The following is a 23,037-nucleotide window of genomic DNA, read 5'->3' as shown; positions in this document are numbered from 1 at the left end:
GTTGGCTCGCCCCACAGTCACAGGAACCTAGACGCTGCAGCTTCTTTGCCATGTTGCCAGGTTTTCCAATATCTTGCTTTCACCTCCAAGTAAGAGAAGATGTCACAGATTAGCTTTGCATATTTTTGAGCTTTATATTCATGGAATCATAGAACGTGTATTATTTTGCACCTGACTACATTTTTAGGTGTGTACAAATTTAAAATTATATCTTCTTGGCAAATTGAATAGTTTGTCACTATGAAGTGAACCTCTCTATCTCTAAAGAGGTTTTTTGCCTTAATGTCTATTTCATCTGACATTCTCCATCTTTCTTTTTTTTTCTAATTAATTTTTAAATTTATTTTTGGCTGCATTGGGTCTTCGTTGCTGCGCACGGGCTTTCTCTAGTTGCAGCGAGCAGGGGCTACTCTTGGTTGCGGTGCGCGGGCTTCTCGCTGCAGTGGCTTCTCTTGTTGCGGAGCATGGGCTCTAGGCGCGCGGGCTTCAGTAGTTGTGTCTCACAGGCTCTAGAGCGCAGGTTCAGTAGTTGTGGCGCACGGGCTTAGTTGCTCCTTGGCATGTGGGATCTTCCCAGACCAGGGCTGGAACCCGTGTCCCCTGCATTGGCAGGCGGATTCTTAACCACTGTGCCACCAGGGAAGTCCCCTCCATCTTTCTTTTGTTTGATATTTGCGTGGTCTATTTTTTTCCAACCTTTAATTTTTTTTGGCCATGCCACGCAGCCCCGGCAGTGAGAGCGCCAAGTCCTAACCACTGGATATCCGGGGAATTCCCGATCCATCCTTTAATTTTAACCTTTCTGTATCCTTATGTTTAGCTCTGTCTTGTAAATAGCATCTAGTTTTTTTTTTTTTTAAGTTTACTGAGATATAATTCACATACATACTATTCATCCATTTAATGTTTACAATTCAATGCAGCATGTGGTTTTTGTTAACCAAGTTTGACCAACTTTTCCTTTGTCTTTTTACTGGACCATTTGGTTCTTTTATGTTTAACATATTATATGGATATATTTGAGTTTAAATCTGCCATCTTTATTTTTCCTACTTGTCCTATTACTCTCTATCTTTTTTCCTCTTCCATTCTTTTGGATTGGTGATTTTTTTAGTTCTATTTCTTTCCCTCTACTAGTTTGCAAATTATACTGGCTTGTTTTCTGATAATTACCCTGTAAATTCTAGCATGTACATTTTACCCTTTAAAATCTGAGTTAGTGTCCTAACCAGGAGGAGGATGAAGGAGGTTAGGCCAGGGCTACAGACGGATGAGGGAAAGGCCACTCCTGGCATCCCTGATGGCAGCACTGTGGCTGAGTTGGCGGGCTTCTTCCTCCCTTCCTTCAGTACCCAAACAATTTTTGTTTTAGTAACCAGGTGATTTTCATACTCAGAAGTATGTAATAGTTTTAAAAATGTTTTAAATTAAAACTTTTATATTAGAGTGTTTTTAGAATATTGTCACAAATTCTTTAGGCTTACTTATCGATGTATGAAATATACACAAAAGGCATATAAGCCATAAGTGTACAGCTCAGTGAATTTTTACAAAGTAGCCCCCATCCAGATTAAAAGAAAAAGAACAACACTACTAGGACCCCAGAAGTCCTCCTCTGTGACCGAGAGGACTCACTACTCCCCCAAGAGTTAACCACTGCCCTGACTCCGAGAGTAGACTGGATCTTAGAAAATCAGCGTAGCTTAGTTTTGCCTATTCTGAGGAGTCTATGACTTTAATCATACAGTACGTATTCTTTGGAGTTTTTGAGAGTCTTCTGTCATTGTGTGTAGCAGTTGTTGGTTCGTTCTTATTGCTGTATAATATCCAGTTGTACAATTATAACATCCAATTAGTTATTCATTTTACTGAAGATGAATATTTAGTTGTTTCCAGATTGGGGCTTTTAGGAATAGTGCTGCTATGAACATTTGTGTGTATATATGTATATTTCTGGTGGGTCTATACCGCTCATATATACTGATGAGTGATACATGTATGGTCATAGGGCATATGTACGATCAGTCTTAGTGCTAGTAGATGCTGCCAAACATTATTTTCCATAATAGGGTATGTTTAGCATTTTCTTTTTTTTTTTTAGTTTATTTATTTATTTTTGGCTGCGTTGAGTCTTTGTTGCTGCGTGTGGGCTTTCTCTAGTTGCAGCGAGCAGGGCCTACTCTTCATTGCGGTGCACAGGCTTCTTATTGCGGTGGCTCCTCTTGTTGCAGAGCATGGGCTCTAGGCACACAGGCTTCAGTAGTTGTGGCATGTGGGCTCAGTAGTTATGGCTCGCAGGCTCTAGAGCGCAGGCTCAGTAGTTGTGGTGCATGCTTAGTTGCTCCGCGGCATGTGAGATCTTCCTGTACCAGGGCTCAAACCCACGTCCCCTGCATTGGCAGGTGGATTCTTAACCTCTGCACCACCAGGGAAGCCATAGGAGTTTCGTATTTCCTTGATAAAAGTGAGTAGCATAATATATCTTTGATAGGGTGAACAAGGCAAATGGGTTCCTAGGAGACAAAACCTAAGAGGTCATTTCTTTTTAATCCCTTCAGATGATGAGTAGAGTGGGAGACCTTTCTGCTGCTCTGAGCTGGGTCGCCCTGGAGCCCTGTACCCAGAGCCTGGTGGGCCTAGCCTTAGCTTTTGGCTCTGAAATGCCCCTTCTCTTGGGCATCTTGGCAGTGAGTTCTGCCCCTTCCCTGCCAGCCATGGGGATGACCCTTCCACGTCCTGCAGCCCAGCACAGCTCAGCCAAGCTGATCACATATGCAAGATACTATTTAGTGTAGCAGAAAGGAAGCCAGCGAGGGAGCACCAGTCACAGCTTATTGTACAAGACATGGTTCACTGCTCTTCCCCTTGGGCAGCCTCTGTCCCCACCTCCCAGAGCCCTGCCAGTGGGGTGGTCTCCTGTTCATCAGGGGAGGTCCCAGTGATGGCCCACAGGTCTGTGAGGGGCAGCTCTGCAGCCCTGCCACCATTCATGATACCTATGTAGAAGATGCTCACAGACAGCACAGGGGAGAGTTCCATTCCATCAGGAAACATTCGCAGTGGACTCACAGCCAGCCAGCATAATGGGCCTCGATCCCAAACAGTTGCCTGGATGAGGGCTCTCACAGGGCTCGTCAGCAGGTCTTGTCCCATGCAGAGATGAATACACAGCATCAGTACCAAGGCAGGGTGGTACTGGGTGCTATGCAGAGCAGGCCAGAGGCAGCCCCTTTTCCTGAGTTGGTCCCTGGCAGGAATGGGGAAGGCGAGCTGCCCAGGTAGCATTGAGGGGGTGGGGGTGGCTGTGAAGTTCTCAGTGGCTTAAGCATAATTTGGACGGCATTGCCTTTGCCACTGGGCTTCTCCTGAGGGACCCGAGATTTCATCCAGCCCTGCCAGATGCGGTCCTTTTATGTCGTAGAGAGGAAAGAGCAGTGGAGAAGGTGTGGAATAAGACCTTTGGGTTTGTTGGGAAGAAATTTGATACAGAAGCACTTATCACATAGTTGGCTGTTCCTTTGTCTTTTGTAACAAAAAGGTTCCATCGTCACATGGGGTGGACAGTGGAGATGAGGAAAATATTTCTGAACAAGATGGGTTTCCAGGCTCACCTGTTCCACCAGAGCATACACAAGAAAAAGGTAAAAAAAAATTTTTTTAATTTAATATCAAAAAGCATTTTGTGGCAATAAATATTGGTTAACTTGGGGGAACATGTAGCCATTGCACCTTCATACTGTGGTTCCATGATTTTAAGTGGGAATATCCCTGAGTTTTGTTTTCACTGGGTTACAGTGAAAATAGTTGATTGCCCGGGTGTTAGGTCATCTTTAAAGCCTGAGGCCCTCACACTGGGGTCCATTTTGTCAGTTCCGGCAGCCGAGAGAGGCCCCCTGGGGTGGAGGGTCAGGGCTCAGGCTCTGAAGCTCCACACGCTCCTTCCTCTCTGCGCCCCACATCTAGCGCTGTGAGGGGTGGGTACCCAGTGGTCTCCCCAGGATGAGCGAGTGAGCTTGTCTGTCTTGTTCACCAGGCTAGCTCCAGTGCCTGGATCAGGGTCCTGGCCCATGGCAGGCTGTGACTACACGTGTTTTGGATGAAAGAGTGCAGGGACATGTTTATGATACAACTTTGTAATAGCGCATCTTTGTACATTTCATTTGGCACAGTGAGAGAATTCAGCACATTAAATAACAAAGGTTTTCCGTTTCCTAAGAGGTGGCTTATGTTTGAGAAGTGAGAAGGAGAGCCTGGCATACAGTGGGCACCAGTCACTGCTTTATCAGGACCCTCAGAGTTGCTTAGCCTCAAGAAACCTGTCATATAAGTCAGTTCACAAGGGGACTGATTGATAAACAGAAGGCCAGCCTACTAATACCTGTGCCAGAAAATGCCAATTGATTAGGCCAGCATACTTTATCCCTGTGGGAAATCCATGTGTATATTCAATTCAAGTAAAAAGTATATCTTTTTTTTTTTTTTTGCTTTACGCGGGCCTCTCACTGTTGTGGCCTCTCCCGTTGCGGAGCACAGGCTCTAGACGCGCAGGCTCAGCGGCCATGGCTCACGGGCCCAGCCGCTCCACAGCATGTGGGATCTTCCTGGACCGGGGCACAAACCCGTGTCCCCTGCATCGGCAGGCGGACTCTCAACCACTGCGCCACCAGGGAAGCCCATATCTCTTTTTAAATTACAGAATTAATACTTTCTCACTGTAAAAAAAAAAAAAAAAAAACTGATGCAGAAATATAGGAGGTTAAACACACATAGTTGTACTCCCGTAGAGTACAATTTTAACAACTTCGAATGCATATGTGAATAAAATTTATGTTATTTTATTACCTGCCTTTTTAAAAAAATCGTAACACATCCTGAATATCTGTGTGTTCATACATGTCCATCCATTTTCTAAGGTCTGTGTTGTCTGTGGCCTGATGTGTTATATATCAGTCAGAATCCAATCAGTAGACAGAATGTATATGGTGATTTGAAAAAGGAAAGTTTAATGTAAAGAATTATTGACTATAAGAGGATTGCCTACTAAGGGGTAGAGAGAAATCTAAAGAATGCAGGAATAGCAGATAGAGAGAACAGCTGCTCCCTCTTCTGTTAACAGAGAGCCCCCAAGAGAAGAAACATTTGGAGAATCTCCAATGCAGACATTGGAGAGGGTGCAGCTGTGGCCCACTGGCGGGTGGAGAAGTTAGCCGAGGTGTGTTGCTAACAGAACTCGCTGGAAAGCTGCCCTCTCCAGGGGAATTCCAGGAGAAGCCACCCATGGGGAAGTGCTGCTGGCCACCTAGAAAGAGGGAAGAAAGGAGGAGAGGGGAGAGAAAAAGAGGAACGCAGGGAAAGAAAGAGGGATGGAGACAGCCTTCTGGAATGAGGAACCCAAGCCCCTTCCTCCTCCTGGCAAGGTAGCGCTGCTGCAGTAACACAAGCCAGCAATAAAGGTGGGTTTGGAGCTGAAAGGCAGTGTGGTAACTGGCGCACTTGGTAACACAGGTGGTGTTGAACTGGGAACGCAGGTGGTGGTTGGGAGGGAGTTCAGCTCCTCCAGTGGTTTTTGGTTTGTGATGGGGATTAGAAGCCCCTGGACACTTGTGAAAAGGCCCCACCCCAGCCCCAAATTCTGAGTCAGTGAATCTGGGCTGGAGCCCCAGAGGGTCTGTATTTTTAACAAGCTCTTTGGAGAGTCTGATGTGAGTGATCCTTAGGCAACACATCAGAAACACTGGTTTTTAGTGCTTTGGTTCTGTCATATCCAGGTGGCGAGAGGCTTGGTGAGTTCCTTAACCCCACTTCTACTCAGTTTGAGTGCACCTCTCATCAGGTTCTTTTTATAAAGATTAAATTTAGTCGTATGTGTGAAGCACAGCATCCTCCATAATGCTAGCTGATAATTATTGTCTGAAGGCTAAAGCCTCAAACTCTGTCAGCCTGAGGTGCCACTCTGCGCCCTAGCAGTACCCGGCCAAGAAGCTTGGACCCTGACATCCTTTGGTCGAGGTACCAGCATCTGACCGAGTGGACTGCTACTGGAGGCAGGGAGACGGGGAGGCATCAGCCTCAGCCCATCTGGGGAATGGCGGTGGCACGGGTAGAGAGCTCTGGGAGGGGGAGTGCTGGGAAGGTGGAGAAGGCTCAGAGTCGCGCTGAGGAGTTTGGCCTTGGTTCTCCAATCATGTGAGCCACTGAAGGTGCTCAGGTACGAGCAGCGGGGAGAGATGAGCAGTTCTGAGTTGGGCTCCTGCCTGGCTCTGGACCCGCTTCTCATGTGGCCTTGGGAAGGCTGCCCACCTGGGCCTGGTTTAGCTCATCTGCAGAAGGTGAGTTCCTAAGATTGTACTCTTCTGAGTTGTCAGATGTCTTTCTCTGCTTTACAAAGTTTTCTTTCTTTTTTTTTAATCAGATGGTAAACATTCTATTCTGAATTTAAAGGTAAGGATTGTTTTTTTGTGTGTGTGTTTTTAAAAAATTTATTTATTTATTTTTGGCTGCGTTGGGTCTTCGTTGCTGCATGCGGGCTTTCTCTAGTTGTGGCGAGTTGGGGCTACTCTTCGTTGTGGTGCGCGGGCATCTCATTGCCGTGGCTTCTCTTGTTGCCGAGCACGGGCTCTAGGCATGCGGGCTTCAGTAGTTGTGGCGCATGGGCTTAGTTGCTCCGAGGCATGTGGGATCTTCCCGGACCAGGGCTCGAACCTATGTCCCCTGCATTGGCAGGCAGATTCTTACCCACTGCGCCACCAGGGAAGCCCAAGGATTGTTTTTTAAAAACTGATTTTCTCAATTAGTAGAATTTCCACCATAATTTCAAAACAACTTTTGTGATTTGTGGGGAAGAAGACTTCCATTAAGAGTTCTTTTCCATTGAATGTTTTTTTAAAAAAAGTTTTAAAACATGAAGAAACTCATGTTTTGCATAGTTTAAAATGAATGTAATGTATTGAGGGATTAGAAATCACTTACATTTACATTTTCATTTGTAGAATGAATAGACAATAACCAGTTTGCAGACATGGAAATAGTTTACTTAAGTTTTTAATTCTGCGATGTCAAAGGAGTTTAAAAATTAAAGACTTCTCAGTAGAGTTAATTTATAACCTTATCTACTTTTTCAGCAGAAATTAGAAACTTAGAATCAGACTGACGTGTAGTAGAAAAATGAACAAAAGTTCAAAGACTTCCCTTTCCTCTGAGTTTTGGGTTGAAAAGGAGGATGTTGTATTCTTTTCTCAGTACTTTTTTTTTTTTTTTTTGCGGTACACGGGCCTCTCACTGCTATGGCCTCACCTGTTGCAGAGCACAGGCTCCGGACACGCAGGCTCAGCGGCCATGGCTCACGGGCCCAGCCGCTCCACGGCATGTGGGATCCTCCCGGACCGGGGCACGAACCCGTGTCCCTTGCATCAGCAGGTGGACTCTCAACCACTGCGTCACCAGGGAAGCCCTTCTCAGTGCTTTGAAAACGTGCTTCTCTGAAGCTAATGGGGTCTTTTTGCATATCCCAAGGAGAAAAGGCCAGTTGGAATTTGCTTTGTGCATCTCTGCTCAGCACCTACAGTCATATCACATGCTTTAGAATGTGAACTGGTGGCCTGTCACTTATGGGACCTGCATGTAAACACCGTGACTGACTACCAATAATAAATTGTGGAGAAAAGGCAACCCTCCTACACTGTTGGTGGGAATGTAAATTAGTACAGCCACTATGGACAACAGTATAGTGGTTCCTCAAAAAACTAAAATAGAGTTGCCATATGATCCAGCAATCCCACTCCTGGGCATGTATCCGGAGAAAACTCTAATTTCCAAAGATACTGTGTTCATATGCAGCACTGTTTATAATAGCCAAGACATGGAAGCAACCTAAGTGCCCATCAACAGATGAAGGGATAAAGAAGATGTGGTACACACACACACACACACACACACACAGGAATATTACTCAGCCAGAAAAAAGAATGAAATGCCATTTGCAGCAACATGGATGGACCTAGAGATTATCATCCTGAGTGAAGTAAGCCAGACAAAGACAAATATTATATGGTATCACTTATGTGGAATCTAAAAAATAATACAAATGAACTTATTTACAAAACAGAAATAGACTCACAGATATAGAAAACAAACATATAGTTACCAAAGGGGATGGAGGGAGGGATAACTTAGGAGTATGAGATTAATAGATACACACTACTATGTATAAAATAGATAAGCGACTAGGATGTACTGTATAGCACAGGGAATTGTATTCAGTATCTTACAATAACCTATAATGGAAGAGAATTGGAAAAATATATATATGTATAACTGAACCACTTTGCTATACACCTGAAGCTAACACAATATTGTAAATCACCTAGACTTCAATTAAAAAAAAAAAAAAGACACTGAACTCATGGACAAAAAGGCAGGAAGAAAGCAGGACTTCCCTTGCTGCTCAGAGAACCTGCCAAGAGGGGAAATCCCTTAAGGTTTTGGTTCATTTAAAAGAAACAGTGAATATTAAAGTTTCTAAAGCTAAAACAAACTAGCAACTATAAGAGCCAAAATGAAGGGGGGAAAAAGTGCTTAAATATTTGATATACGATGACCTACCTGCTTGTGCCAATCCACTTTTAGAAGATGCTGAGACTCTTAATTCATTACTCTCACGTTGTTTTCTTCCTTAGGATGAAAAACCATCATTGTGTGGAAAACCTCCACCCTCTCCAGGTATTTGCCTTTTGAATTTCATTGTGATTGAAAAGCTGATTGTTCTAGCGAATACCCAGAATAATCTCACATAAAACAAAGATCTCTTTTTTTTTTTCCTGTAAGGGCTGTTGCTTCTGTCCCATTATCAGAATTGGGAAGAGGAGGCAGTTTGTTGAATTTCCACCTTTGCCTTAAAAGAGAGAGTCCAAACGTGTACACGTTGGATGATGGATATATGTCCCCATGGCATGTGCTCAGATCCTGGGGAGGGGAGTGGACCTGTGGGTTATAGGCAGACACTGGGAGGGGGGTGTATGCAAACGGGGGCTCTGCTCAGGGGCTAGAGACAGAGCTGAGGGGTCTAGAGATACTTTCTGGGGTGTTATCCCCTCTACAGTTTGAGGAGCCTCATTAGCTTTCAAGGTGGATTTTGTAATTTTTTTCCTGTTAAGCCTCACATTGCTAGTCTGAAAATCCTATCAGGAATCAAGGCTTTTGTCTATCCTCCATGTCTGACTGGCTTTGTTTTCACCCTTTCTATCTTGGTGTTTTTGGTGCTGCTGTATTCTGGGATATTGCTGGGGCTCTAATGTCTAGCCCACAGGTTGATTCTTCATTGTATGTATTCTGCTGCTCAACCCATCCTTTGAATTTGTATTGTGAATGAAACTGTTTGTTTCCATGATTTCTGTTAAGTATTGACAAACATCTCTCTGGAATCTTAACTACACCCATTCAAAAATCTTACAGTTGCTGAGCAGCCACCTGTGTCCTCTGTTATTTGATTTTGGTGCTTCTCTTAGCTCACATGGTTCTTGGTGATGTGTGATGTGTTCGCCTTGGTCCTTGGGAGTCCCTGTTGGTCTGCCTGGGGATGCTGTATCTGATTACTGCAGGCTGCTCAGAGGGGGAAACCAGTGGGCTGTCAGGCGTACAGCCTGTCTCCAGTGACTGACAGGGACAGACAGGGTGTGTGGTCAGCCAGGGGGTTCGGGGGTCCCTCTTCCTCCTGAGTTTCCCCAGCCCCAGTGCCTGCCTGCCTCTGTCCTCAGAGCCTGTCTGTACTACCCGGCCCAGGGGGCTTGAACCATTGCTGATCCCATCTGCCACATTAACTGGATACCTCATCAGCCCTTTCTAGGTCACTTTGTGTCCCCACTACCTGCCAGGGCAAAGCACATCCCTGGAAGCACTCCCACCTCCAGGAGCTGACCTCCCCTGGCATATTTTAGGCTGCAGCTTCCATCTTCAATCTAATCCCAAATGTTTTCTTTCCGGGATTCCTGGTGGCTCACCTCTTGTTTTCAGTATAGCTGTGGAGTTACTCATTTCTTAGACTTTCCTTTCATGTTCTAGGGGTTGGGGATGTGTGTGTCAGAGGTCAGGGGAGGCTGTCTGGAGCCACCAGCATTTCCGCCCTTGTCTGCACATCTGCACACAGAAGCTCTGCCCGGTCTGGGAGCCCATCGTAGCCCTCACCTCCTTTGATCTCCCTGTGGAACATCGCTCTCTGCTTTCCTCCATCTTTCTTGCTGCTCCTTCCTAACATCCTTCGTGGTCTCTGGCTTTTTTCTCACCCCGGTGCCTTCAGGTCTGCCCACATGCTGGTGGCGCCTCAGTCTCTCCAGCTGAGGCTGCCTTCAGAGCTCCGGGCCCGTGTCCTAGCCTGGGCTTCCCTTCCCCTGCCATGCTTGTGTCCCTTGTCTGGCTAGATGTCTTCCAAACCACAGGTCTTGGTGCTCATCCTTGACTTGCCCCCCCTCACTGTCCACACCCAGTTGAGTTCTTGAGCCCTGCTGAGCTTTCGCCCCTGAATCCTTTTCTCATGTCCTTTCCTCTCCATCCCTACTCTAGGAGTCTCCTGACTGGTCTCCCTGCCTCTGGGCTAGGCCTCCTTCCTGTTCGGTTTCTTCACTGCTGTCCTCAGGGTTTCATCTGAGAGTAGAGCCTCTTCTTTCCGTACTTCTGCCTGAAAGGCTTTCTGGCTCCTGGTGGCCTGCAGGATACAACCTCCACTCTGCATATTATGATATGTACAATCCTATGTCCAATAGTATAGAGCCTCCACTGGCTCCTGCCTCCCCCTCTGTCATCCCTCTTCCTGTTGCTCACTGTAGTCTCAACAGACCATGCACTCTTTGCTGTATAGGCCATTCTCTTTGCAGGCACTGACATGAAGAGTTGCTCATGTGGTTTTTGAAATTGTCTCCTGTAATTTTGATGTAGAATTGTAAATATCAATTAATATTTTAAAACTTTTTTCCTGTGCCTTTTTAGATGTAAATGGTAGAACACATCGAAGACATATAGAAATAACCAAAGAAAAGTTCGAGGAATTAAAAGAAGACAATTTGTATCTAAACAATGCAAATCAAACCCTTACTCTTGAACTTAACATAATAAAAAAAACAATGAAAGAACTACAGTTAAAACTTAAAAGGATGGAAAAAGAAAATGGAAAGCTGAAAGAAGTTGAGAAAGCATCCTCTCAGGAAGGTGGGGACAACTACACAGTTCTTTTATTAAAGGAACAAACAAGAATTCAAATTTTCTTATTTATTTTGAAAGTTAATATTTTATGTTACAGTATTTGGTGATATTAATGTTCTTGATATTTTGTTATGATTTTAAGATCTTTCATTAATATCCTTATACTTGTTGAAATTTGATTTCATCTGCTGTGTCATTATTATTATGCTAAAATTCCAATACTTCTTTTGATTCTTAGCATAGTATTGTACATATGTTTCATATCAGTTTTTATCCCCATGAGCAGCATATAAAAGTGGCTCTTTCACCACATACTTACCAATGATGAGGATTGTATTTTCCTTGCGAATTTGATAGGTTAAAAAAAAAAAATCCCATTTTAGTTTAATTCATTTACTATTGATGAAGTTGAATACTTTTTTCATTATCTTTGTGGGTCATTTTCTTTCTCTTTTATAAGTTTTCCCATTTTAAATTGAGATGCTTTGATCTTTTCTGTTGATTTGTAGGAGCTCTTTACATATTAAGGGTTTTAGGCCTTTGTCATGTATGTAATATTTTCTCAGTTTGTTGATAATTCAGCTAAACTTATAGGATATTTTTCTGTTATGACCTATGCCATTGGTGTCAAGTTCTTTTTAATGCTAAGATCAGGGACTTCCCTGGTGGTTAAGACTCCACACTTGCACTGTGCAGTGGGGGCAGGTTCAATCTCTGGTCTGGGAACTAGGATCCCACGTGCTGCGTGGCACGGCTAAAAAAATAATAATAATAATGCTAAGGTCATATAAATATTCACTGTTTTCAATGTTTTCTCTGTATATTTATCTGTTTATATAAGTCTAATCTTATGGCCTTAAGAAAGATGTTGTAGTTTTCTTTATAGAGACCCTGCATATTTCTTGTCTTAGGCACATTTCTAGATACTTTATATTATTTGTGCTATTATTTTGTGGGATCTGTTTTCTATGACGTTTTCTAATAAGACATTACTATTATGTGGGAAAGTTATTAGTTGTAATAAATTCTCCGTTTATTCTATATAATTTTCAAGGAACATATTTGTATATCATCTGAAATGACTTTTTTTCAACCTAAAATTTTTATTTTACCTTAATTATACATGCAAAAACTTTCACAAACTTCCAAAGCACTTTTGACTATTCAATGTTAAAAAAACTTGGTAACTTTTATTCATTTGTATCTATATATCTGTCATTCACTGCCTTCGTGAGCCTAAAAGGGAAAGAAGGACAATCAGCAATTTATATAAAATCTTGATAAATTTGAAATAAGTTCTTATGGTATAATATTGAATTTATATTTTTCAGTAGTCGCTGCACCTGAATTACATTATCTAAGAAAACAAGCTCAAGAACTGGTGGATGAAAATGATGGATTGAAAATGACTGTTCATTGTTTGAATGTAGAACTGAGTAGATATCAAACAAAATTCAGGCATTTATCCAAGGAAGAGGTAATGTTTCCTATTAAGAAAAATCAGTTTTCTGATATTTTAGCCTTTCCTGTTGAATTGGCTTCCAATTCTAAAGGGCTCATATTTATTATAATTTGGTATAAAAAAAGATACATCCAAAGTAGAGTCTTTCTGAGCACCTTTCTATTTTCTCCCTCCCTCCCTCCTTCCCACCCTCCCTTTCTCTGATGGGTCTTGGAACATCCCCAACTACTGGGAACCACTAAGAATAAAGGCAGCAGCTTGGACAGTCACAGAGGTTTGAGAGGCAGCCAAGAGCTTGGGCCAGGCTGATGGATGAGACTTATCTCCTATACAAGACCACTCTGTCAAGACAGGAGAGGTGGCTGTTTTTTCTAATGCACAGAAACCAACACAGAGAGTAAAGGAAAATGAAGAAAAAAGGGAATATGTTCTAAAGAAGAGAACGAGATAAATCTCCAGAAACTGATCTTAATGAAATCCAGATAAGTGATTTACTCAATGGAGAGTTTAAAATAACAGTCATAAAGATGCTCAGCAAGGTCAGGAAAGCATGAACAAAGTGAGAATTTCAACGAAGAGATAGAAAATATTTAAAAAGTACCAAAGAGAAATCATAGAGCAGAAGAATATAATCCTTGAGGTGAAAAATTCAATAGAGGGTTTCAACAGCAGACTAGCGCAAGTGTGAGAAAGGATCAGTGAGCTTGAAGACAGGGCAGTGGAATTTATCCAAACAGAAGAGTAAAAAGAATGAAAAAGAGTGAAGATAGCTTAAGGAATGCCATCATGTGGATTACAGAGGTCCCAGAGGGGAAAGAGAGAAAGGGGCATAAAGCTCATTTAAAGAAATAATGCTGAAAAGGTCCCTGTGGAAAGAAATAGACATCTCAATCCAGGAAGCCCAGAGAGTTCTAAATAAGATGAATCCAAAGGCACCCATGGCAAAACACATTATAATTAAATTGTCAAAATTTAAAACAAGGAGACAATCTTAAAAGCAGCAAGAGAAAAACATGTTACATACAAGGAAACCCTCATAAGATCTATCAGCAGAAACTTTGCAGACCAGAAGGGAGTAGCACAATATATTCAACCAAGAATACGCTACCCAGCAAAGTTGTCCTTTAGAATTGGAGTAGACAGAGGTAAAGAGTTTTCAGGACATGCAAAAGCAGAAGGAGTTAATCACCACCAGACCAGCCTTACAAGAAATGTTAAAGGACTTTCTTCAAGCTGAAATACAAGGGCACTAATTAGTAACAGGAAAACATGAAATTAAAATTTTCACTGGTAAAGGTAAATATATAGTAAAATTAAAGATAATCTGTTGTTGTGAAGTTGGTGGGTTAATCACTTATAAATCTAGTATGAAGGTTAAAAGACAAAGATAGTAAAAATATAACTACAATAATTTGTTGATGAATATACAAGATAAAAAGATGTCAATTGCAACATCATAAACATAAAATGGGGAGAGAATAAAAAATGTAGTTTTGCAATTCATTCAAACTTAAGTTATCAACTTAAAATAGACGGTTATAAGTTGTTTTATGTAAGCCTCATAGTAACCACAAAGCAGAAACCTATAGTAGTTACACAGAGAGTAAAGATAAAGTAATCTAAACGTAACACTACAGAAAATCATGAAATCACACTTGAAGAGAGCAAGAGAAGAAAGGAACCAAAAGGAATTATAGAAAGCCAGGGAACAGTGAACAAAATGGCAATTAAGTCCATACCTAACAATAATTACTTTAAATATAAATGGGCTAAAATTCTCCAATCAAAACACATAGAGTGGTTGAATGGATAAAAAAGCAAGACCCATGTATGTGCTGCTTACAAGAGACTCACTTCAGATATAAAGACATAAACAGACTGAAAGTGAAGGGATGGAAAAATGTACTCCATGCAAATGGAAGCCAAAAGAAAGGTGGGTTGGCTTTACTTAGACAAAATAGGCTTTAAGACAAAGACTGTAATAAGAGACAAAGGTTATTATAAGATGATAAAGAGGTCACTCCAACAAGAGGATATAACATTTATAAATATTTGTGAACCCAACATAGGCACACCTAAAAATATAAAGCAAATATTCACAGACCTAAAGAGAAAAACAGTCATACAATAATAGTAGGCGACTTTAATACCCCACTTTTATTAATGGATAGATCATCCAGACAGATAATCAGTAAGGAAACATTGGCCTTAAATGATACATCAGACCATGTGTATACAGAACATTGCATCCAAAAGCAACAGAATAAACATCCTTCTCCAAGCACACATGTAACATCCTCCAGGATAGATCATATGTTAGGCCACAACACAAGTCTTAATAAATTTAAAAGGATTGAAGTCATATCAAGCATCTTTTCTGACCACAATAGTGTAAAACTAGAAATCAATTAAAAGAAGGAAACTGGAAAATTAACAAATATGTGGACATTAAACAACATGCTACTCTGATCAAACAGTGGATCAAAGAAGAAATCAGAAAACATCTTGAGACAAATGAAAATGGAAACACAACATAACAAAACTTATGGGATACAGCAAAAGCAATTCCAAGAGGGAAGTTCATAGTAATAAACACCTACACTAAGAGACAAGAAAGATCTCAAGTAAACAACCCAACTTTATACCTCAAGTAACTAGAAAAAGAACAAATGAAGCCCAAAGTTAATAGAAGGAAGGAAATAACAAGGATCATAGCAGAAGTAAATTAAATAAAAACTAGAAAAGATCAATGAGCTAAGCTGATTGTTTGAAATCATACCAAGTATTAATACCAACCCTTCTCAAACTCTTCTAAAGAATTGAAGAGGAAGAGACACTGCTAAACTCATTTTACGAGACCAGCATTACCCTAATGCCAAAGCCAGACAAGAACACTCCAGGAAAATTGTAGGCCAATGTCCCTGATAAACAGAGATACAAAAATCCTCAACAAAATATTAGCAAACTGAATTCAACAGTATAGTTGACCCTCAAACAACATGGGTTTGAACTGTATGGGTGCGTTATACGTGAATTTTATTTTCAGTAAACATGTACAGTACTACAGAATCCACGGTTGGTTGAATTGGCAGCTGTAGAACTGTGGATCTGGAGAGCCAACTGTGGGACTTGAGCATCTGCAGATTTTGGTATCCACGGCCAGTCCTAGGACCAGTTCTCCACAGAGAGGGATGACTGTATATTGAAAGGATCAAACACCACGATCAAGTGCTATTTATTCATGGGATACAAGAATGGTTCAACATCTGCAAATTAGTATAGTAAGTCCCCTACATATGAACGAGTTCTGTTCCGAGAGCACATTTGTAAGTCCAATTTGTTCCTAAGTCCAACAAAGTTAGCCTAGGTACCCAACTAACACAATTGGCTATATAGTACTGTACCATACTAGGTTTATAATACTTTTCACACAATATGTAAAACACAAAAAATAAAACATTTTTAATCTTACGATATAGTAAGATTACAGTAGAGCAGCACAGTACAACAGCTGGCATACAGGGGTTGGCATGGAGTGAATAGGCAAGAAGAGTTACTGACTGGAGGAGGGAGAGGAGGTGGGAGCCGGTACAGCTGAAGGACCATCAGCAATAGGAGACAGAGGGCAAGCTGCAATTTCACTCATGCCTGATGTTGATGGAGCACATGTTTGCATCTTTGAAAGTTCGCAACTTGAAGGTTTGTATGTAGGGGACTTACTATATAATACACCATATTAACAAAATTAAGAGTAAAACCTGTGATCATCTCAATAGATGCAGAAAATTTTGACAAAAATTCAACATATTGTCATGATAAAAACTCTCAACAAACCGGGTGTAGAAGGACCATAGTGCAACATAGTAATAGGCCATATATGACAAGCCTACATCTAAAGCTGAAACCTTCAGGGGCAACACAGTGATGTCCACTCTCACCAGTTTTATTCAACAGAATACTAGAAGACCAAGCCAGAGCAATTAGGCAAGAAAGATATAAAAAGCCTCCAATTGGAAAGGAAGAAGTAAAATTGCCTCTGTTTGCTGATGACAATGAAATTATATATAGAAAACTCTAAAGGCTCCACCACAAAACTGTTAAAACTAATAAATGAATTCAGTAAATTTGCAGGATGCACAATCAATATGCAAAAATCAGTTGTGTTTCTACACACCAAAAACTATTGGAAAGAGAAATTAAGAAAACAATCCCATTTATAGTAGCATCAAAAAGAATAAAACACTTAGGAATAAATTTACTAAGGAGGTGAAACATGTACACTTGATCTTAGCAAAAAGGCCGAGAAGCGATAAGGAGGTGAAACATCTGTACACCAAAAACTATAAAACATTGATGAAAGAAATCAAAGATGATGCAAATAAGTGGAAAGATATTCTGTGCTCGTGGATTGAAAGAATATTGTTACAACGTCCATACTACCCAAAGTGACCTGCAGAGTCAGTATGATTGCTATCAAAATTCCAGTGGCATTTTTCACAGAAACAGATAAAACAATCCTAAAATTTATATGGAACCACAAAAGGCCTCAAATATTTAAAGTAGACTCAAGAAAGAAAAAGCTGGAGATACCACACCTCCTGATTTCAAGCTGTATTACAAAGAAATAGTAATCAAAACGGTGTACTGTTGGCATGAAAACAGACACATAGATCAATGGAACAGAATTGAGAGCCCAGATATAAACCCATGTGTATACGGTCAACAAAGGAGCCAAGAATATACTATGGGGAAAGGATAGTCTCTTTAGTAAATGATGCTGGGAAAACTGAATATCCACTTGCAAAAGAATGAAACTGGACCCCTGTTGTACACCATACACAAAAATCAACTCAAAATGAATTGAGGACTTGAATGTAAGACCTGAATCATAAAACTCCTTGGTCGTGGCATTGATTTTTTGGATTTTTTAAAAAATTTATTTGTTTATTTATTTTTGTCTGCTTTGGGTCTTCGTTGCTGCGTGCGGGCCTTCTCTAGTTGTGGTGAGTGGGGGCTACTCTTTGCTGCAGTGCACGGGCTTCTCATTGCGGTGGCTTCTCTTGTTGCGGAGCATGGGCTCTAGGCGCACGGGCTTCAGTAGCTGTGGCACAAAGGCTTCAGTAGTTGTGGCTCGCGGGCTCTAGAAGCGCAGGCTCAGTAGTCGTGGTGCACGGGCTTAGTTGCTCCGCGGCATCTGGGATCTTCCCAGACCAGGGCTCGAACCCGTGTACTCTGTATTGGCAGGCGGATTCTTAACCACTGCGCCACCAGGGAAGCCCTGGTTTTTTGGATTTGATACCAGAAACAAAGACAACAAAAGCAAAGATAAACAAATGGACTACATCAAACTAAAAAAGCTTTTGCAAAGGGAACTATCAACAAAATGAAAAGGCAACCTATGGAATGGGAGAAAATATTGGCAAACCACGTGTCCAATAAAGGGTTAATATCCAAACTGTACAAGGAACTCATACAACTCAATAGCACAAAAACAAATAACCCAATTTGAAAATGGGCCAAGGATCTGAATAGACATTTTTCCAAAGAAGACATACAGATGGCCAACAGGTATATGAAAAGGTGCTCAACGTCACTAATCGTCAGGAAAATGCAACCTATAACCCCAATGAGATATCACCTCATGCCTGTTAGCGTGCCTTTTTTGAAAAAGATAGAAATTCTGGTGAGGGTGTAGAGAAAAAACCCTTGTACACTATTGGTGAGAATGTAAGTTGGTGCAGCCACTATAAAAAACAGTATGGAGGTTCCTCAAGTAATTAAAAACGGAACTACTGTACCATTCAGCAATCCCACTTCTGGGTGTATATCTAAAGGAAATGAAATCACTATCTTGAAGAGATAGCTGTACTCTTATGTTCATTGCAGCATTATTTATGATAGCCAAGGATGAATGGATAAAGAAAATGTGGTATATGTCACGTTTTATATATATATATATATATATACACACACACACACACACATATACATATATATATACATATATATAAAAACCATGTGACATACAGTGGAATATTATTCAGCCTTAAAGAACAAGGCAGTTCTGTCACTTGCAACATGGGTGGACGTGTAGGGTATTATTCTAAGTGAAATAAGCCAGATAAAGGACAATACTGCTTGGTGTCACTTATATGTGGAATCTTAAAAAAAGAAGTCAAAGTCATAGAAACACAGAGTTGAATGGTGACTGCCATGGGCTGGGGGGCGGGGCGGTGGGAAAAATAGGGAGAGGCAAGTAAAAGGGTACAAACTTTCAGGTATAAGATGAATGAGATCTGAGGATCCAATATATAACATGGTGACTATAGTTGATAATACTGTACTGTATAGTTGAAACTTGCTGAGAGAGTAGAACTTGTGTTCTCTCCCCACAAAATGGTAAATATGTGGGGTGATGGGTGTGTAATTAACTTGGAGGTGGAGATCCTTTCACAGTCTATGTGTATATAAAGAGAGAAGACAGACTAGGTTTTACTTGAGAAGCAGGATTGCAGAATTCGATTCGACAGACTCTCACTGAGCAAACCACTACGCTATTTTTGAGGTTCTGAGCAAACCTCAAAAATTGTGAGGAACAACAAGAGGACCCAGCAGCTCAGGTCTGTGCCCTGGAGGCTCGTGTGTGTGAGGGTTGTGTGGGGCTGGAGGCGCGGTGGGGGTGTCAGGACGCCCAGCTCACCGGCTCCTACTGGGATCGGGGTGGCGGGGGAAGCCAGGTGTGCACGGTGTTGTCACGTGGCTCCTGGGAGTTCAGGGCAGCTTTATGGACTGCTTTCTTTCTTTCTGAAGTAGGACTTAGGTTTAAATTTTTTAAATATCAGGTTTGAGATGTAATTCACATACCGTCTAATTAACCCATTTAAAGTATACAATCCAGTGATTTTTAGTGTATTCACAGAACTGTGCAACCGCCATCACAATCAATTGTAGAACATTTTCATCACAACAAGAAAACTCACAACAAGAAATCTCACACCTGTTAGCGGTCACACCCCCTTCTTTCCCACCACCCACGTTGGCCCTGGCAACCACTACTTTCTGTGGATTTGCCTATTCTGAGTGTTCTGTATAACTGGAATCATACAACAGGTGGGCTTTTGTGGCTGACTGCTTTCACTTAACATAATGTTAACTTTTTTTTTTTTTTTTAACAAAAATATTAAGGTTCCTGGGGTCCTATGATCCAAAACAGGCTTCCTAGGCCAGGGCCTTCTGCGGGGCTGTGAACAAGCCAGTTCTCTTTCAGAAGGTTGTGGGCAGGCAGGCCCAGCGACTGGCTGCTGCCCTCACCCGCCACCCCCAAAATGTGCACTCCATTCTACCCTTTGCGGCCACCGTTCTCCATGACAGTCTCCCCTGATGCCTCCAGCCAGAGGTGATCTCTCTCTCCAACCACTGCAGGCTTCTGTTTGTTCCACTCTCAAGGCACGTTCTGCCCTGTGCGATGTGAGAAGACCCATCTCTGTGTGGAACCATACAATCCTTGTAAACAGTGACATGTGCTGTAACGTCCACAATGGCTTAGTGAGCTTCCAGTGTTTGCTGAATGAATCATGAGATGGTAAACGCATTAGAAAATTTTTGTTGGATAAGGAATTATGCCATCAGGGCCATTCCTTCTGGCCCTGATGGAATTACTGCTACCAGCTTTGGCCTCTTACTGTAAACAACTAGAAAACCGGGCAGAATGAATAATACAACTCTCTACAGACATCAGACAGCAGGCAGCACTGTCCTCATGGGGAGAAGGAGGATAAACAGATGAGCCTTATGATCACATTGCTTTCTGCTTGGAGGCTCTCTCGGATAACAGTGCCGGGTGGAGCAACGCAAGCAGAGTGTGGCAGTCTGAACTGAAGAGACAGATTTGGGGAAGCAGAGGAGACTGGGATTTGTGGGGCAGGAACACCAGAGAGGAGGGAGCCATGGCAAGAGCTACATAAATCCACATGGGGTTCCTCGCAGTCCTTTGTTGAACACTAATCTGCACATGTATAGGATGAAACTCTGTGAGGCCAGGCAGAAAACAAGTTCAGGGAGCTGTGAGCTAAAAATAATTAGCACCCGGAGACCTTTGGGTTCTGAAAAAGATGAGCCTCAAAAGCATCGTCTTTTGTGCGTAACTTAAGAGCCTACAAAAGAAAAAGAAAACAAAACACTTTAAAAGAAGACAACAAAATCTAGACACTCAACAACATAACACTGAAAAAGTTTTATTGGCATCCAATAAAAAATTATTAGATATGTTCCACATTTTAAAATGCTGAAAAGTTTTGACAACTAAATGCAACATGTAATCCTGGATTGGATTCTTGACCAGAAAAGGACATCAGTGGGAAAATAGGCAAAATTTCAGCATAGTCTATAGATTAGAATACAGTATTGCATCAGTCTTGATTTCCTGATTTTTATGATGGTACTGTGGTCAAATAGATGAATGCTTTTGCTTTTAGGAAATATACATTGAAGTATTTAGAGGAAAAGGAGCATTATGTGTAAAAATTACTCTCAAACACTTCAGATAATTATATATATAAATTTGTGTATATAAATATATACACAAATATATCAATTTACACACACACACACACACACACACACACACACACACAAGATTCCTAGATAGCTGATGCCCAGTCTAGGTTAAGAATAGCTAAGACTTGAAATTTCAGAGGAAGTGTAATTTAATTTGTCTTCACCGTGTGTTTTGTTTTTAGAGTTTAAATATTGAAGGCCTCCCATCAAAGGGCCCTGTACCACCCTGGCTGGTAAGTGAAAGTTATTTAATTTCAGGTCCATATTTTCTGGGCTATAATTGAATAGCTGTTACAAACCATTCCAAATGAAGTATATTTTCTTTCCTTTTTAAAGATGTGCTGATTGTGTTTAGATGTAAGAAAGATATTAATCTTCTTTATTCCATTATGTTCAGGTGGATACAAAGTACCTGTCCCCCTTGTTGCTGGCCTATGAAGACAGAATGAAAGAGAAGGACGAGCTCAATGCCAGCCTTCAGGTAGGTGGGCGAAAGTCTCAGAAGAACAAGGTTTGTAAAAAAGAAGACCGATTCAAACTTGGAAGCAACATTTTGAAGATAGGTATAGCCAACATCTAGCAGGTACTCAAGTGTTTGTTAAAAGAAGGAAAGGAGGAAGGAGGGAGTGTAGCAGTGTGGGGATGGGGAGAAGGAAGAGGGAAGGCAGGAGAGAGGGACGGGCGGAGCAGGGCGGTGGGTTGGGATTGATGGGAGAAGTATTGGAGGGATGGGGTGCAGCATTGGAAGCCGTGGCTTCCCAGACAGGCAGCCCCACGTGGGCTGGGATCTTGGGGTGCGGAGAAGGCAGCAGTGGGAGGTGCTACTTTCCTGGTCCTGTGCAGCTGCAAACAGCACTGGTAAAAGGGACATTTGGGCAGACAAGGAAGGTAGAAGACCGGGGATGTTTCAGGCAGGCTTAGATGCTTCTTAATTCTATGAAGAGCTGACCCCCAGGAAGTCTAATTACTGAGCTGTTGGTAGTGGTGGGGAAGTGAGGTTTTTGTTTGTTTCTGCCGTGTTCACTCTTTTTCATGGGAATGGCTCCTGGAGCAGAGTTCATTCTAATGATACAGGAAACCAAGGCTGTGCAGGTATTATAGATACGTCCCATGCCTTTCCGTGCTGCGAACCTCTATGTTCCTTATTTAAGTGACCAAAGAGATCCCTGGAATTGGAGGGATCCAGAGAGAAAAGAGTTGGTATTTCTAGGATCCCTGATTGGAAGGGTCTGTTAAGAGTCACCCATCCTGTTCTTGTTCTGCTGTCCCATGTACATGGCCCATGTAATGCAGTTGTGAACCTTTTCTCCTAGGCTTTCTGTTGGACACTTAATTTTTTTTAGCCTTTATACAAGTCTATATTTGTAAAAAATAATATACAACTAAAGCTAATTTAATTTTTAAAATCAAAGCTCATTTAGTGATAATGTACATTTTATAATAAAATTGTAGTAAAATACTGACATTTGATAGTTTAAACAAAGTAGCATTCATGTAAAAATCATGTTGCATGTAAAATTTAATTAGAAAATCCATAGTTCACAAAAGTACATATATTTTGTTGATAGCTCATGAGGACATTATCATAAATTTACTTGAGATACAGAACAAAATTCACAGTTAGCTTGACATTTAGTACTATAAAATTTTATGCTGAGTCCACTGATATTTTTGTTAATAAGGTACACTTGAAATAATTCAGACTACCAATGAATCGACATTTTATTGTATAACCAAGATCTATTGGTTTTACAATACGTCTAGTAATCAATTCTTTCACCAATAATTTAAACGAGAGATCCAGTTGAAAAGACCGTTGACATATACCC

At 41.5% G+C, this 23,037-nt stretch overlaps 1 protein-coding gene across 5 annotated transcripts in view; it reads left to right on the top strand.

Moving 5' to 3' along the window:
• The window catches only part of CEP89 (centrosomal protein 89), an 80,283-nt gene that overhangs the window by 18,037 nt on the left and 39,209 nt on the right, over positions 1 to 23,037 (top strand). For 3 of the 5 annotated variants that reach the window (XM_033413669.2, XM_033413667.2, XM_033413670.2), the window contains 7 exons: positions 3,539 to 3,641; positions 6,413 to 6,441; positions 8,676 to 8,718; positions 10,978 to 11,196; positions 12,522 to 12,667; positions 21,391 to 21,441; positions 21,606 to 21,689. In XM_033413669.2, coding sequence (XP_033269560.1) covers positions 3,539 to 3,641; positions 6,413 to 6,441; positions 8,676 to 8,718; positions 10,978 to 11,196; positions 12,522 to 12,667; positions 21,391 to 21,441; positions 21,606 to 21,689 — 675 coding nt within the window. The remainder of the gene's footprint in view (positions 1 to 3,538; positions 3,642 to 6,412; positions 6,442 to 8,675; positions 8,719 to 10,977; positions 11,197 to 12,521; positions 12,668 to 21,390; positions 21,442 to 21,605; positions 21,690 to 23,037) is intronic. The other 2 variants (XM_004284259.4, XM_033413668.2) reach the window with 1 other exon arrangement.

Source organism: Orcinus orca, chromosome 20 (genome assembly GCF_937001465.1).
Source record: "Orcinus orca chromosome 20, mOrcOrc1.1, whole genome shotgun sequence".
NCBI lineage: Eukaryota > Metazoa > Chordata > Mammalia > Artiodactyla > Delphinidae > Orcinus > Orcinus orca.
The sequence above is the reverse complement of the archived record's forward strand: the minus strand, read 5'-3'. Positions and strand labels throughout refer to the sequence as shown.